General features: G+C 44.9%; 1 protein-coding gene across 1 annotated transcript in view; it reads left to right on the top strand.

Annotated features, from left to right (window-relative positions):
* Window positions 1-17,139, top strand: part of ME3 (malic enzyme 3) — a 225,187-nt gene extending 208,048 nt beyond the window's left edge. Inside the window, exons 9-15 of the mRNA XM_008020439.3 lie at window positions 8,729-8,826; window positions 9,127-9,240; window positions 10,942-11,047; window positions 11,994-12,136; window positions 12,713-12,886; window positions 15,395-15,493; window positions 16,893-17,139. Of these exons, the coding sequence (XP_008018630.1) occupies window positions 8,729-8,826; window positions 9,127-9,240; window positions 10,942-11,047; window positions 11,994-12,136; window positions 12,713-12,886; window positions 15,395-15,493; window positions 16,893-17,054 (896 nt within the window). The 3' untranslated portion in view covers window positions 17,055-17,139. The remainder of the gene's footprint in view (window positions 1-8,728; window positions 8,827-9,126; window positions 9,241-10,941; window positions 11,048-11,993; window positions 12,137-12,712; window positions 12,887-15,394; window positions 15,494-16,892) is intronic.
* The last annotated feature ends 573 nt before the right edge of the window (window positions 17,140-17,712 follow it).

Here is a 17,712-nt window from a genome sequence, read left to right as displayed (position 1 = left end):
AGTGGTCACCCACTTTACAGAATGCTTCAAAGTTCCCCAGGGAGAGGAGTGGGGCTCTCAGCCAAGAAATGCAAAATACATCCCTGGAAGATGATGACCTTGTTGGAGAGGGAAGGTGTAGGGGACTTTGCATAGGCTTCAGATGCCACAATAAGGAAGAGGCAGACAGGCAGGAATGGCTCATCTCTGAAGACTTCGTGCAGCTCGTTTGTCTTGTTTACAAGATGCCAGGGATTATTTCCAGCTGTCGGGGGTCACCTGCCCTCTCTGTCACCCACCACCACCGCTACACACACTGAGTAGCAGTTCTAGGCCTTTCCTTGATCTCTCCCCCTGCAGTGAAACTTCTCCTGGCCTCTTTAACCTTTTCTCTCCCCTGTTCCCAAAGCCTTCCTCTTCACTAAGTCCTGTGTTCTGAGGCTGTTCTTCACTTCCAGGGCTGTCCCTAGTCCTCAAGTTCATGTGGATCTCATGTATCTGGCTCCTCCGAGACCTCCCCTGTTAGCTACTGCAACAGTCAAAACTTCAGAGAAGTCAAGAAGATGATCATTATTCCTTCGGGTTCCTTCCAAATTGTGGCAAAATACGCCTAACCCTACCTTCTCCAGGGGCCAGGGAACTGCCCTCTAGAGAGTCCAGGAGCTCCAGAAAATTCCCTTATGACACAGAAATTGCAGTGAAGTAGTCTAGAAGGCCTTTGCTTGGTGTCCAATAAAGGGGAACCTGAATTTTTGGAACACTTGTGCTGGCAACTCCTTGAGAGTTTTATTTGAGAATAAGACTTTTATTTGTCTTTATTTATTCAAAGCCTAGTCCAGAGAAGGCCCAGAACAAACACTCAGCACATACTAATGAATAAATGAATGGCAGTAGCTACCATAGAAATGTAATTCATATGGATCATGGAAGCAGGTGTGGCCTCATAGCAGAGGTTGTTCTGTCCCAATAGGAACCCAGACCTCCAAAGCCACCGTGGCCAGACCCTGACAGAGCCTAACTCTGTCTTTCTTGCTGCCTGGGTCAGAAGTCTTCCCTTATCTGATAAAGAGTAAATTATTTCCTCCAATAATCTGTTGTTCAGCATGGAAACTCCTTTAACGTTGTCAAATCTGACTATTAAAAGCAGAAACTACATTTTCAGCATGTCCTTTTGTGCTATTTCCTGAACCTACAACCTCAAGTACTCAGTTGGCAGGAAATGTAATTATGGAAAGCTCCCTCTGAAAAGAAAACTTTTTCTTTCATCATGAATAGGAATAACCAGTCACACTTTCAGCTGCCCATGGCATTTATGGGCACAAGCCATGTTCCAGCACATCCCTGGACCCATGGGCTTCTCAGAGTGCTTACCTTGAAACAGCTAAGTAGCTTCCTCTCCAGTTTTAAATCCCTAGTGCATAGCCCAAGAGCACCCCAAAAATGCAGATAACTTTGTTTGCCAAATTTTGTAATTTGGAGCTTGAGAACCACTGTTTCTCCTCTTGAGTTCTAGCCTGTAGTTAGAACAGCTTGCTACCTCAGAGGATGGCCTCACAGCAGGATGCCAGGAAGGAGAGCAGGGAGAAGTAGCCAGTGAGGTACCCAATGAGTGTGGGGTTCCAGAAGCCAAGTGCAGAAATAGTTTCCCAAAGGAAAGAATGGGCAACAGTACCAAATGCTGCTAAGAGGTCAAGAAAGAAGAAGGCTGAGAACTGGTTACTGAATTTGGTCACCTGGAGGTACTTGGGGACCCTGACAAGAGGTGGGTCAGTCATTTGATTGGACTGGGTTTCATGGGGACCAAGGAGTAAGGAACTAGATGTAGTTAATATATTCAGCTCTTTAGAAGAGTTTGGCTATAAAGGAGAGTGAGAAATAGGGTGGGACACATAGGGCCAAGGGAGGGCTTTTTAAAGATGGAAGTTTTACAGTGTATTTGTATGCTGATGAGAATGATACAGTAGAGAGGGCAAAATTGAATATGCAGGAAATAGGAGTGGGAATAACAGGAAAAGTAGGCAAGAATGATGGGATCCAATAGACAAGTGGTGCTTTAGCTAGGAGCAGGGAGGCATCAATGGTAACGGGGGAAAGGCAAGTACGTGGACATGGAGGCAGTGGGTCTGAAGACTTAGTGGTGATAGGATTCAGAAGTTCTGTCCTGATTAGTTCTATTTCCTTTGAGCCTCACTCTCCACTTTTAAGGGCAAAAAATAGGAGCACAGTAGTCCCTACCTCATGGAGTTGTTGGGAAGATTAATTGAGCCAGTGCTGTGCTGGTAAGCACACAGCACAGAGCCAAGGCCACAGTAAGAGTGATCAATAAATGGCAGCTGACCTTGCATCCTTTTATTGTAATGTGTGACTGTTTCCCATCAGATTTCCCATTGTTTTGAGTTCCCCTCCCCTTCCAGAGGTACAGCTGAATGTTGACATCTACTGCCTAAGTTCACTTCCCTCTGCCTCTGCTAACACCCTGCTCCGTCCTTCCCCAGAGAAACCCCATAACACCTCTCCTGCTGCCTTCAACTATAGTCAGGAAGGGCTGTCCGAGCAGCAGAGATTGGGAAGGGATGGAAGCAAACCTAGGAAGGAAACCCCCAGGTCTCCCTGCTTTGGGTGACTGACAGGGCCAAGCCACCTTTCTCTGTCAGTTTCCTCATTTGTACAGCTGTTAAATGCCATTATCTCCAATCCCCATCCAGCACTGAATTTCTGTGAGTAACCCGTTATTCAACCTGCATATAACCCCAGAAGACAGTTGACATCCAAAAAGAAAAACACCCATCCAGAGTGCAGTGTCTGCGGGATCATCTCTGATGGAATACCTTTGGCGCCATCTGGTGGTAAATGCTTTGCGCAACGCCTCCTTTCAGGGAGGCAAAAGGCTGTCCTGAAACAGACTCGGAAGAGCAGAAAACTCCCTCTAGCCAAGGCAGGAAACTAGTACCTCACCTAGAGAGGCCATCTAGTTCAGTGCATCTCAAACTTGAATGGCATACAAATCATCTGGAGATCTTTTTGAATACAAATTCTGACTCCGTAGAACTGAAATGAAAGAGGGTTTTATGGGCAGAGAGTAAGAAGTATGGAGTTATTTGCAGGGAGGCAGAGAAAATGGGGAGTTCCACATAATAAATGAACTTTGGAGAAAATTAAGGACAAAGGGGATTTAGAGATTTCAGGAGAGGGTCATACAATTCATTTCTCCTCACCCTCTCTTTAAGTGATTTAAATACTTATTTAAATTGCTTGTTGATACTTTCTTGGATGTCAGCTTGGTGTTTCTTGTGAATGCAGTACAGTGCTGAGCCTGACCATGATACAGCCCAGCTTCATTCAGGTTACATTCAGGTTAGATGAAAAAGTAGATATGGGAAAAGGAGGGGTGGTTAAGGATGCCTGGGGTAGCAAGGAATGTCTTGCTGATCATTTGGGCTAAGTCTTAAGGAATAATGAACTGCAAAAGGGTCTTCTAGATAGAGAGAATAGCAGGGAAATGTACATAAGCATAAACATGCATGGTATGTTTAGGCAACAAGGAATAATGCTACTGGTACATGGAGTACACGGGGAGGCACTGCAGAGGTAAGTTGATACTGATAAGTTACTTCTCTGTACATAAACTAACAAAAAGTATGTAATGAACAACTGTTTTATAATAGCCATCACACTTGCAATCATTTAGTAATTTCTTTCCTTACAAACAGAAATGAGCTTGGTCTATTTCGTTACTATGGTATCCTCAGTACCTGAGCCTGGTTCATAACTGATGCTCAAAAAATAAATGAATGTAACAATTTCCAGTGATCTCTGACTACCCACTGTGTTCTACTGTTTTGTGCCCAAATTTTCATAAACTGGGAGTTCCCTGATGGCAGGGATCATGTCTGATTCATCTCCATCTTCCACAGTGCCTGGCATGGTGCCTGTCATTTTCTAGGCCCTCAGAAGGTGCACAATGCATACTTTGGAGACCATGGGAAGGATGTTAGGAAGTCCAGTATCCTCAGCCCTGTCCCTGTGACACTGCCAACAGTTCAACACTACCTCTAGGTAACAGCTGTGTGAAGACAGGGGTGCCTGCACCCCATCTTCTGACAAGTATGATCCTGCATAGAGACCCACCTTCTGATGTCCACAATGATGAATGTGCACTTATTGGCCACCAACTGTTTGCTGTACCCCCATCTCAGCCACTGAGCCAAGTATAAATCTAGGAGAAGGCCCACCCCAGAGCTAGCAAAAAATAAGCCACCTAGAAAACTGGAAACAGAGAATATTGAAAATTCACTCATACCCCGACCCTGCAACCATTAGTATTTTGTAAGTTCCTTCTGGATTCTATGTGTGTGATACATTACAATTATAATCATCATATGCATACCATTTAATGTTCTCTTCCTTCCAGCCAATTCAATGGAACATAGGTTAGTGCTTAAGCACACAGGTCCTAGAGCTTGAGTCCCTGGATTCACATCCTGGCTCTCTTATATGATCTTGTACAGTTCAGCAAACCATACCTTATTTTCCCAATCTATAAAATGAGGATGGCAACAGTGAGGATTAAATAAATAACTGCCTTCATGTTAAGATATATAAAGTACTTGGAACAATATCTGATGTTAGTGACTAGCTTCATAGCATTTTCCATGTTGCTGCATAATATTCATGATGATCATTTTTAATAGCTATAAAACAGTCTACTGTGTCTACCCTGGCTACTTTACTTAATCATTACTCCTTTGTTAGATGTGTAGGTTACTTCCAGCCATTCTGTATTAAAAATAACACTGTCATAAATATCCTAGTATATATATTTTGGATTTTTTCATATATAGATTCTCAAAAGTAGAAGTATAAGGTCAAAGGGCAAAAATATTTTATGCCTTTGCTCTAGATGGGGAAACAGTTCTCCACAAAAGATTGTAGCGCTTCAAAACACAAAGGATATTGGGACATTTTACTTTTCATTCCTCCCTCACCAGCCATAGATGACATTTTTTTTTAATTATCCAAATGTAATAAGCCATAAATAGTCCTACTTTAATTTCCTTTTGTTTTGTTTTGGTTTCGCCATCGTGGGGGCTTAGCGTTGCTGATTGTGATTACTTTATTGTGAGCTCTCTGTATCAGTCTATACCACTTGCTTTAACAGAGAACACTTAATATTTTTAAAAATGTTAATTGTCTATTAAAGAATTCAAAAGCCAAAAAAGAAACACTAAGGACCTGCTACGACTCCTGAGGCTAAGGGAACAAAGGAAAGAGGAGGTGGCAGTTAGTGGCATTGGTGTCACTTAGTGGCAGCTATGAGGCTAATTCACTCAGTGATGGCCAAACTGCAAACTGGGTTCTACTTCTGCTTCAAGAACGAACTGCTGCCGAGGAGCTGAAGAACTAAGGCTGTGGGGCTGGCAGATTTAGCAAAACCAAATGCAGAACACTCAGTTAAATTTCAGTGTTAGAAACAAATAATTTTTAGTGTATTTATGCTCATATTGCATAGGACATACTTATACTAAAAAAAACCTTGTTGTTTATCTAAAAATCAAATTTTACAAAGTGTCCTACATTTTACCTTGCAATCCTAACAAGATGGATGATGCTGGGGGAGGGGAGAACACATTATCCCCCTCATCTAGCCTTTGTCTCCCTCTAGCACCTACTATTGGCAGAGCTCAGCATACAGCAAGTTGGCAAAGCTGAAAAGTGGTTTGCAGACAAAGCAGTGTAAAGAAGCTGAGAAACAATTACCCAATAATTGGTACAGTCCACCCTTCTGGCTATTCAGCATCCACATACACTGTCTGGCACATATGTACTTCCACACAACAAAAACAACTCTGGCCAGGTGTGGTGGCTGACGCCTGTAATCCCAGCACTTTGGGAGGTCAAGGCTGGCAGATCACCTCAGGTCAGGAGTTTGAGACCAGCCTGGCCAACACGCCAAAACCCTGTCTCTACTAAAAATACAAAAAATTAGCTTGGCATGTTGGTGGCTGCCTGTAATCCCAGCTACTTGGAAGGCTGAGGCAGGAGAATTGCTTGAATCCAGGAGGCAGAAGTTGCAGTGAGCTGAGATCATGCCATTGCACTCCAGCCTGGGTGACAGAGTGAGATTCTGTCTAAAATTTACAACAAAAAACAAACAAACAAAAAAAACACTTCTAACAAAATGCCTCACAACATTCAACTAGTTTTCCAACAAATGAAGACATTCTCACCTTCTCTCCGACATGGGGATAGACAATGTCCCAACAGACATTTTAGTCAGCTCTGGAAGATAGTCACGCTATCCACCTCTAAGCAGAATTAATAGCTCATAAAATTCTGTCACATTTGAAAACTCTGTTATCTAAAGACTAACATGTGGAATTAACCTCCAACAGAACTTATATAAAATAATAGGGAAGAGAAGGGAGAAGAAATTAGCTCATGTATACCATTATATATAGTCACATTATGATCAAGGAAGAAAAATATGCATGGCTGCTATATTCCTTGTTTCTGTAACCAGTCATGATGTCAAAGATGATTTTTGTAAATTTCTTCTTCAACCTTCCATTCCATGTTTTCTTGTCCTCAGACAGGACCTCAGGTGGCCGGGATTCTTTACCCAGTAGAGTGACCCAAACCTTCATTTCTGAAGGATCTGAATCCTCCATAGGCCTGAATCTCCTTAGTTGCAATAGTGTTTATTAATGTTTGCTATTGAGCATGGAAATATGAAGATACTCCCCTAGAAGGCTCCCCTAGGCTTCAGACATAGTCCTCCTTGTCCTCACTGTCCCTTTGATTATCAGGATGAATCACAACAGCCAGAAAAGTAATCCCCTTCTTTGCCCACTTATTTAGCGGCATGAAGAGCCCCAGCCAGGGAGCTGTTTCAACTCCCAATTCAATAGAACCATGTCATAAATCCTAATGGAAGTATTTCCTTCTTGGCAACTAAGACCTCCAATCCAGTAGGGCACAAAATTAAAGAGACAGGAAGCAAAAATTCTGTACGTGGGTTATTAGGTGAAATGGTGAGAAGAGCCACTCCCATTTCCACCCCGCAAATTTCTAGACCCTTACATTTTGACTATGAGAGAAAAACACAATGTCTTGCTTGCTAAGTCATCATACATTGCATCCCATAAAAGAGAAGCTCATTATCTCCATAAGGTGTTGCTTCGACTTAAGTCTTAAGTAATTCTTCAGTAGGCCATTCTACTGATCTACTAAGCCTGCTGCTCCTGAGTGGCTGAGCACAAGTTAAGACCAGTGAATTTCATGGCATGAGCATATTGCTGCCCATCTTTTACTGTGAAGTAAACTCCTTGATTAAAAGCCTTGCTGTCTATAATATATCTGGACGACAAACAGGTATTTCAAACATCCATAAATGATGGTGCTGGCAGAAGCATTATACACAAGGAAAGAAATCCATGTCCAGAATGTATATCTGCTCCAGTTAGGACAGATTTCTTTCCTGTCCATGATGGGAGCAGTCCAGTGTAATCATCCTGCCACCAAGTGGATGGTCCCCCCAGGGAACGGTGCCCATCAGGAGCTCAGCTTTGTTCTCTGTGTTTGACAGGTTAATCATTCAACAGTAATAGGCCAGCTTGGTAAGATGAAGCCCATGCATAGCCTCCATCCTTACCACCATGGCTGTTTTATGCATAAGTCCATTAAGCAAACCCTGGATGACTAAAGAAAGATGCTGTCTAACATACCCAGGTCATGCCATTTTGTTCACCTGATTATTGAGACTGTTTTCATCATGTCCTTCGATAAACTCTCACATGGGGCACAAATATCCTCTTACTCTGTACCTATCCCAAGAGGTCCATCACCTACCTTTTCCCCAGACCTCCTTATCACCAATCTTACTATTTTGTTCTTTCCAAGTCCCTGACCATCCAGCCAAACCATTAGCAACTGCTCATGAATCAATGTAATGCTAACCATCCCTTGGACCAAAGCATACAACTAAACTTACCACATGAAGTCATGTCCACTGTCCTTCACCATTACCTTTGAAAGCTACCTTTTACTGGGGCTGTGAAGCTGCCACCACCTTACACTTCTAGTTGGTACCAGCATATTATTCACAACAACTTGTAAACCAAGCCCAAGTTTTTTCTCCTTGGTCAGCTACTCTTAAGGAATCCCCAATGAGGCCTTAGATGTGGATTCAGGGAGAAGTCATGTAGCAGTGGTTCAAATGAATCTGAGCCACCTACTCATACGACTTACTTATCCCTTCCAGACATACTCAAGCCATTTGATGATGGTGTGTGACCAGACACACCCAACCTTATGACTTGGTGGATAAGATAGGCAGCTAAGGCCATATGGTCATTTAATGTCACATGGCCAGGTTGTGTTCTCATTTTTTTAAATGTTTTTATGCATTTAGCCCTTATATAATTCTGAGAGGCTCGTGCTTTTTTTTGTCTTCCATTATATTTATCATTTTCTTTATGAATGATGGTGGCAGCAGCACCTGGCTATCTGATCCCATCTTATGGGGTCAAGTAACAAACCAGGAGCTGTTTCTCAACTTCAACAACAAAAAAAGTTATCTGCAAAAAAGAGCATGGATTTGCACCAAAACTTGCATGCCTACAGGGCATAAGGGCTAAGAAAAGTTGCCTGTTCCTCCACAGGTCCAAGGTGTGGGGAACTCTGCCAAGGGTCTTCTCTTGGGAGCTGGGGGCCTGTGGCCAGAGGTTGATCTCAGGCCACTCTGTTTCAGGCACAGCCTCTGTTGCTGTGGCAGGGATCCTGGCTGCTCTGCGAATCACCAAGAACAAGCTTTCCAATCACGTGTTTGTTTTCCAAGGTGCAGGCGAGGTATGTGGCATAAAGGGTTTCTTTTGTTGCTCCAGGAAGAGAATAAGAATGGGTGGAAGTATATCAAAAAAGGGAGGCATTCTGGGGTTCTGAAGAGAGGAAGCAGCACAGACATATTGTGATCATTGCAGCTGCCTAGGCTCTGACAATTGGGTGTCTCAAGACAAGGACTTAATTGGGCCTCCTGGGAGTCATGGAGGTGGGGGAAAGAAGAGGGGGTCATTATGGTGAGACATCAGATAAAAATGTTCAGCAGCTGTTTGCCCGGTGTCTGAACATCCACCCTATGGTACCTTCCAGGCAGCTATGGGCATTGCCCACCTCCTTGTCATGGCCCTAGAGAAAGAAGGTGTGCCGAAGGCAGAGGCCACAAGAAAGATCTGGATGGTGGACTCTAAAGGGCTCATTGTCAAGGTACTGTCAGTCTGGAGACCTGTAGGTTTCCTGACACCTTACAGCTTCCAGGAACTGGACTGGAAGAGGTCCCCAAGAAGTAAACTGCTCAATCAGAATAGAGAGCAAAATGAGGGCAATGGCCTAAACTCCAAAGCAGAAGATCCCTAAGTAGCCTTAATTGTTTCTGTCCAAAAGTTTGTGCAAGTCTGTAGATGTGTGCCCCTTTAGTCTTGTCTCCCACCACTTCCTGACTTGCACTAGCCTCCAGCCACATTAAATCATAGTTTCCAAAAGCAGCCAGCTCTCTGTCTTTCACATCTTTACACATCTTGTTATTCTGCCTGAATTGCTTTCCTCCATTTTTCCACATGCCAACTCTCAACCCTTAACCCCTTCCCAGTTTCCTCCTTATCTTCTGATAGTGTTCAAATGTTCCCTCCTCCAAAAAGCTTATTTCCTGCATCTATGCTCCATATATTGTACTTACCACACTGTAGAGAAGTTGTCCCTTTCCAGTTTCCCCACTAGAATACAGTCTTGATATCAATGCCTGGTAAGTAGAGAAGTTGTCCCTTTCCAGTTTCCCCACTAGACTACAGTCTTGATATCAATGCCTGGCACATAGTAAGTGCATAATTAATGTGTGAGGCATGAATGAAAGAATGAATGAGAGAGAAATAGTCCAGCTTCCAGCTAGCATGTGTTGAGAGACACAACTGAAGGACCCCTCTGTTAGAGCTATACTCGGTGCTTTAATTCCCAGAATTTCACTAACATAGAGTGTCAGTGAGAGACAAAAAATTATGGCAGAGATGGGAAAAGGGGACGTACATAAGGACATTGACCAAGAATGGCAGAGATCCTCAGCATAACTGACCTTCCTATTGTTCCATGTGGGGCCAGATTTCTTCTGGAAGGAACTTAGCCTTGGAGATTCCTCTTCCCACCCCCACGTCTTTCCAGAGCATAATCTGGCCACAGGGGTAGGCTGCCAGAGACTGCCACTCTTCCCTCTTATCCATCTTTCAACATCATTCTTCTCACTCCATCAAGCTCAACCCTAGCCAAGGAGCTCTCAAAGCTGACATCTTTGCACTGGTTCCCATGAGGCCAGCTAACCCAAAGAAGTCATCAGAAGCATCTGAACCCATTTACCAGCACTTATGCCAGCCTGTCACCCACCCACTTCCATTTGAAGAAATGTGAAGAACTGGAGGTGTTTGGGCATGGCCAGTCATTCTAAGACCTTCCTGTAGCTTAGTTTAGTATTATTCACAGAGGAATTAATGGCTTTTATAAGCATATTCAAATAAGCTCCCTGACCCTGGGTGGCACAGGTCCCCATCCCTCAACTGAGCTTGGGTGGTGGGTGCCTTGGGCCAAAGGGTCTCGGTGAGACTCAGGCATTGCCCGAAAGCCTTTCTCTCCTGGCCCAGGAAGCCAGAATCCTAACAGCTCAAAGAAATTCTTTATGGATTCTCCATATGTGGTTTGGGTTAAAGAAAGGTGCACACACACACACATACCCCACTCTCACACTTAGGTCCCACCATGGGTTCTGCTAGGAAATGTAGTCAAGAAGATGGGCCCCAAAACATCTGACAGCTCAGACCAAAGCATGGGGCTCAGCAGGAAATGCTTTCAGAGTTTCCAAATGCATCTGTACTCCTGCCCAACAGGCCATCATGACCACAGCTGCTCTGTGTTCTTTTCCTATAGGGGAGGAGCCACCTGAACCATGAAAAGGAGATGTTTGCCCAAGACCATCCTGAAGTGAACTCCCTGGAGGAGGTGGTGAGGCTGGTGAAGCCCACAGCCATCATAGGTAGGAGGAGGGAGGGTACCCACTGCCCAGCCCAGCTAATCCTCTTGACTTGCAGATGGAGAGACAGAAGCTCAGCCAGGAAGCCTAAGTAACCCATGGAAACAGCTATTTCCCCTATCCCAAGTGCAATTCAATGCCACAAACTGTTATTGAGTGGCTACTATATAGAAACCATAGAACTAAGGCACCAGAGTTAGGGCTCAATGATGCAGAAATATACAATGCAATGAAAAAGTGCAAGGCTGGTCTCTCTCTTTCTCTTTCTCTCTTTTTTTTTTTTTTTTTTTTTTTTTTTTGAGACAGAGTTTTGCTCTTTCATCCAGGCTGGAGCACAATGGTGCAATCTCAGGTCACTGCAACCTCTGCCCCCTAGGTTCAACTGATTCTCCTGCCTCAGCCTCCAAAGTAGCTGGCATTATAGGTGCCCACTACCATGCCCAGCTAATTTTGGTATTTTTAGTAGAGACTGGTTTTCACCATTTGGGCCAGGCTGGTCTCAAACTCCTGACCTCAGGTGAACTGCCCCTGCCCCACTGCCCCCCGGCCTCCCAAAGTGCTAGGATTTCAGGCATGAGCCACCACACCCAGCCTGGTCTCTCTAACCACAATGAGATGGGCATTCCTCTCCCAAAGCAGACCCTGGCATCTCCCTGTGTCCTGAGGAGCAGCTCACTGTCCATGGAAATGCCCAGGAATGCCTTCACAGGAGCAGCTTAACTGGCAGGGACCTGAGGTGGACCAGTGGTCCCTTAGAGATGAAAAGGAGGTCTCAGGCAGCTCAAGCAGGAAGATTATTTTCCGTTCTGCTCCCTCAGTCCTTGTGGCAAATGCTGGGCCCAAGACCAAGTCTTTCATGGTGTTCCTAGTTCCCCCACCACCACCGGCAGAAGAGGAATAGGTTGTTTTTAAAGAGTAGGCATCCCCACTACCCCCCTTTTCCCTGTAGGTGTTGCTGCCATCGCAGGAGCCTTCACGGAGCAGATTCTGAGGGACATGGCCTCCTTCCACGAGCGCCCTATCATCTTTGCCCTGAGCAACCCCACCAGCAAGGCCGAGTGCACGGCTGAGAAGTGCTACCGGGTCACCGAGGTCAGCGGGGAGTCCTTCCTTCCCCCGGCTGAGAGGACATAGTAATAATTACTATGAGTAACCCCATGAGGGTGAAAAATATTCGTACATCGCTGATGAGCAAACTGAGTTTCAGAAAGATGAAGTAACATGCCCAAGGTCACAGAACTAATGAGGAGTGGAGCTGGCTGTCAAACCCAGGTCTGACTCCAAAGCCCAAGCTCTTTGTGCTATGCTGCTTAAGGTTCACCCTTAATAACACAGAGGTTTGACCAGAACCCAGAACCTGAGGCCCTTGTACACTCTAGGCCACATTCTGTCATGTCCTGGGTTGGCCCTGCCAGGAGGTGACAAAAATGTTACTGTGAACACCATCACCTTTCAGCAGTTTCTTGGCTGCTAAATAGCAGGTGAGGGCTGAGCTTTCTGGTCAAATGAACAAATGTGCTTTAAATACCTGCCATGTTCTCAGCACGGTGCTGGGCATTTGGGAGAGGATGAAGAAGGGTCCAACATTTGGAAAATAAGAATAGGGGGCCAAGATTATTACCCCAAACCAATCTCCAAGTTCATCTCTGGTTTTCTTCCTGCCTCCAGGGCCGGGGGATTTTTGCCAGTGGAAGTCCTTTTAAGAGTGTTACTCTGGAAGATGGCAAGACCTTCATTCCTGGGCAGGGAAACAATGCTTATGTGTTCCCTGGGGTGGCACTGGGAGTCATCGCTGGCGGGATCCGGCACATCCCAGATGAGATCTTCCTCCTGACAGCAGAGGTATCACTGTCCTTGCTCCTTCAAATGCTTGCAGTAGGGTTTGTGGGTTAACACTGGGTCCTATACTGGATCTCTCTTATCTCTTCTGCCCATCTGCCCCAACGTTGCCAGTGGATTCCCAAAGTGCTTAAACCTCAAGCATCTCTCATGGCCACCCTGAAGCTTGACCTCTTCAATCACACATGGGGCTTTTGACAGGGAATGAGGAATAGTGGTGAAGGGTATTAGCAAGAAGCACTAACAGAGGAGGAGACATGCCTCATTTTGCCCCCTGACTCCTAGCAATGCCATCTAGATGCCTAGACAGAGGAGATGCCATCAAAGCCACCTAAAACTGAGGGCTTGTGGACTATGATAGGTGATGGCTTCTTCCAGCAACAGGCCTTAACCAAATCACTAGAGTAACTGGCGGTAGTAAGCCCCACTAGGACAGTTTTCTGTGAGGGAGGGGGTGGGTGTCATACCTGGTTTTTCCTCCTTGGAAGACCCAGATCTTGAACACTGATATGAGTGTTGGAGATGTACCTGTTCCAGGTATTTTACTAGAAAAGCGCACAAAAGAGTTCTTTACTAGATATGATGAAAACTATGAAATAATTAATTAAGAATGACAACCTATATTCACACTAATGGTTATTGATAACAGTTACAGTGGCTGAAATTACCAGGTGGTTACCAAGTGCCAGGCACCTGACATTTATCCTCACCCTGACAAAAGCAAGGCACAGAAATGTCTCTGTTGGGAGGTTAAGCTAATCAAAGCCATATATAAATATTAAACATATTTACACGTAACAAGCTCCAAAGGCTCTCCTGTGACTTCTAACATGCTTCTGCATTTCCTCCTCACTGAGGCACTGGTGAAAGCCTAAAGCCAATGAGACATGTGTATGGCTTCCACACAGCCCTGTCTGGATCCATTTCTGTGAGTCCCACAGGGAGCTAACCTCATGCACCAGGTCCTTTCTTACTATGTCTAGTCTTTGAGCCCTGGCTCTCCAAGGCTGTGCAAATAATGTCTCCCAAAGGCTCTTCAGCTGCCCCCTGCCCCATGCACACTACTTATGACTTTGTGTTACAGTTCTCTCTTCCTCTTGTCTGAGTACTCTGTTTGTCTTTCTTCTCATTGCTATGGTGGGTGTTCTTGTCCTGTAGCTGTGAGCAGAGCTGTGTGAAGCCCCCATTGGATGGAAAGAGTCACTTTCTGCTTGAAGTCAGCCTGAAAGCAAAGTCCCCTGTTGAGTAGAAACACAATTGCTAGAGTCCTTCCTGTGCAATACCATGAGACATCCACACATCTGCCCCACTACCTCCAGTACAGTGAGACAGTTCAGCTCCATCATTTCATGAACAGTGTCCATCAATTATACAGGAATCTCTCCTGGATCTACTTATTATCACCCACTGTGAGGAAGATAAAGCCCCTCCCCTATAGGAGCTCACATTACGGTCTTCAAAGGCCTGGCAAGTTATATTTCTGAAAAGGGTATTTTTAGTGAAGATAATTTAAGTTGAATTTGATTTTCAATTAATATAGGCTTTAAGGAGATGTGCATGCACCACCTCATTTCATTGTAACGACTCTGTAAAATAGGTCAAGTTTCACCTATGACCAGTGAGCATTTGACTGAATGAATGGAAAAGAAAGATGGAAGTGTGAGAAGGAGGTAGAGGGGGAGGCTCACTTCCCTCATATCTGAAAACATTGAGGAGAGACCAACTTCTCAGTCTTGTCACTTCTAAGACACACAATTCTCAGAGAGCACAAGTGGCATTTCCCAAGTTCAAATTTAACACCAGAAGACTGGGTGGGAGTAGATTCAGAGCCACCACATTAAAGAGGTTGATTTGCAAGGCTGAACAAACTCCAGGGTCTTAGCCTGGAGGATGAGGGCCTGTGGCAGATGAGGCTTAACCCTCAGAGGCAAGCTCTGAACCTGGAAGGGAAGTTATGGGAGGCTCTGTTCTCAAGATGATGTGCTTAGGACATTTATTCCAATAAGGTATGAGGCTCACTCACTCACTGGAGGAGAGGCCTTCCTCAGACTGAGACCAGGGCTGGAAGGAAGAGCTCCAGGAGACTGAACAAAAAGATATAACATGGGCTAGATGGTCACTCAAGATGGTACCAAGCACGTGGAAGGAGGCTGGGACCCAGGAAGCGAGGGACCCAGGGATCCCCATGCAACAGGCTGGACCAGCCAAGAGGAGATCTCATAGCCTTTGCTTTGCAGGTCACAAATTTATTCATCTTGGCTTTAGTGATTTTCCTTTGGAATTCAGAGACACTTAATGTTGTTTTAAGCCTCAGCCAGTCTTACAGTACAGAAAGGCTGTGTCCTCTCTTAAGCCCAAGCATTAAGCTTCCCTGGTAATAGAGCCAACAGTTGGAACTGCAGTGTTTGACTAACTATGCAGGGTGGGGTGAGTCTCTAGGGTAACGGGTTGGGCTTGTTTTGGGAAGGCAGAGACTCAGCTTATTCCTCTCGGTTCTCTCCTTCTCCCCAGCAAATTGCCCAGGAAGTCTCTGAGCAGCATCTGTCCCAGGGGAGACTGTACCCACCACTGAGCACCATCCGAGACGTGTCTTTGAGAATTGCCATCAAAGTAAGGGGCATCCTACCCCTGTAATATGGGTAGTGAGGCTCAAACACTTTCTCTGTCTGTGACTTTAGGAGGGTTAAGGGGATGGAAACTGTGGAGACATTGGATCTTCTTGAGCTGCACTACATGTAACCCAGAGGCTGGGTGACAAACTCTTCTTTGCAGCTTGAGCTCCACCCCAAACACCCACCCAGACCAGTTCTGGGAAAGCTCCTGGATTTCCCCTAATACACCAAGCAGAAAGGTCATCAAAGTCCATGGACCAGAATATGGGAATATTTTAGAAATGACTCATAAGCGCCCATTTATAAGAAAGGTCAGCTTGCATAGCATCATGGAAGAAGCTCAGACTTTGGGGTCCCAGCTCTGCCAATCAGCAACGGTATAACATTGGCCCAATCACTTCACTTCCCTGAGCCTCAGTTTCCTCCTGCTTCAAAGGGCCAGTAGTTCCTCTCCCAGAATTCTGGAGATTAGCAGAGAATAGTGAAAAAGCTCCATACCCAGTGCTCTCTCAGCCAGGGTAAATCTCTTTCTTCCCCTTTTTCTCAGAATGGCTGGCTATGGGGTGATCAGTTTCATGGAATATTCCAAACTATAAAACTGTGCAGAGATGATGGATTTTCAAAGAATCAGAACATGGTGCAATAAAGACTGGCCCAACATTGATAACTGTTAAAGCTGGATAATGAGGGTTCATCATACTATTATTTATAGATATATATATAGATACATGAGGGTTTATCATACTATTATTTCTATTAGTGTGCATGTTTAACATTTTCTGTAAGTTTAAAAATAATTTCAGAAAATGCATTGTACAACAGCACACACTACTCACGAGTTGTCAGAATTCAGAATCAAGCCTCAAGATTAACAGTCCAGCTCAGGGTCCAGCTTCATCCTGTCAGTTTCTTCCTTTGGGCGATATTTAGATTCACATTCTCCTGAAGCCAAATCTAATACCCAGAGAACAGTGTCCAGGCCGTTCATCCAATTTAACCCATATTCTAGTGGAAAAAAAATCAGGTTCTGGACACATTTTCCTGTTGTCTAATTTTATCAACACTGCTCCAGAGAAAAGTCTCTTTACTCCCATTTTACAGATGAGGAAACTGAGGCTCAGCAAGGATAATATCACCTCTGAGGACCCACAGGCCTTTGGAAGCAGGCAGAATTTATGCTGAAGCCTCTTGATCCTGGCTCAGTATTTATTCCACTATGTTGAAGCTGCCTGTTCAGAAAGAAAGCTTAAAATCCTTCCTATCCAGTGAGCTATACTCATGAAAGGAACAAATCTGGTTCCTTAAGGTGTATTCCCCTCCCTCATGACCCCAAGCAAGGATCCTTACGCAGGTTTCCCCTTAGATCCGGTTCCTTAGCCAAACATGTTTTTCTCTAGGTTCTCGACTACGCGTACAAACACAACCTGGCTTCCTACTACCCGGAGCCTAAGGACAAGGAGGCTTTTGTAAGATCCCTGGTCTACACTCCAGACTATGACTCCTTTACACTGGACAGCTATACTTGGCCCAAGGAAGCCATGAATGTTCAGACGGTCTGATGCAGTCTCAGAGCCTGGTATGGGGCTAGATGAAGCCCAGAGTAACACCCACAATATAAATGGGTTCCAAAATGGCCCAAGTGAATCCTTGTCGCTGTGTTTTTTCTTTTAAACTTTCTGGTATGAGAGGAGATGCCAAGGCATACAGTGAATAAAAGCCTTGTCTCTGAAGGCCCTGGGAGTTCACTTTCCTGAACCCTCCTCTGAGTTCCTTCCTAAGCATTTCTTCATCCATTAATCACCAACTATTGGCCAGGCCTTGCGGGAAATGCAGAATCTCACCTAGAATCCTGCCTTTACAGAGCTCTGGCTCTAGTGGAGGAAACTGGACACAATTCATTTTGCCATAAGGGAGAAAGTGGTAAGTTCATGAAAGAAGAGCAGATAAAAACTGAGGGCAGTCAGAAAAGGGAGAGGATGCTTCCTATGGAAATGTAAGAGAAGGCTTCAGGGACAGCAGTGTTTGCACTGAGTCCCAAGAGGAAAAGATGGGTGGGAGTCATGGGGAGATGAATAATGTGAGCATAGCCACCAGCCAGAAAGCACAGTCCACCCATCAGGGAGTTTAGTCCATGTCAGCAACACACGCCCTTCAAGACTCGGCAGTGCGTGAAATTAAGAGTGGCTAGGGGCAGCTCGCTAACTATTCAGGTCACTG

Source organism: Chlorocebus sabaeus, chromosome 1 (genome assembly GCF_047675955.1).
Source record: "Chlorocebus sabaeus isolate Y175 chromosome 1, mChlSab1.0.hap1, whole genome shotgun sequence".
Lineage (NCBI taxonomy): Eukaryota > Metazoa > Chordata > Mammalia > Primates > Cercopithecidae > Chlorocebus > Chlorocebus sabaeus.
The sequence above is the reverse complement of the archived record's forward strand: the minus strand, read 5'-3'. Positions and strand labels throughout refer to the sequence as shown.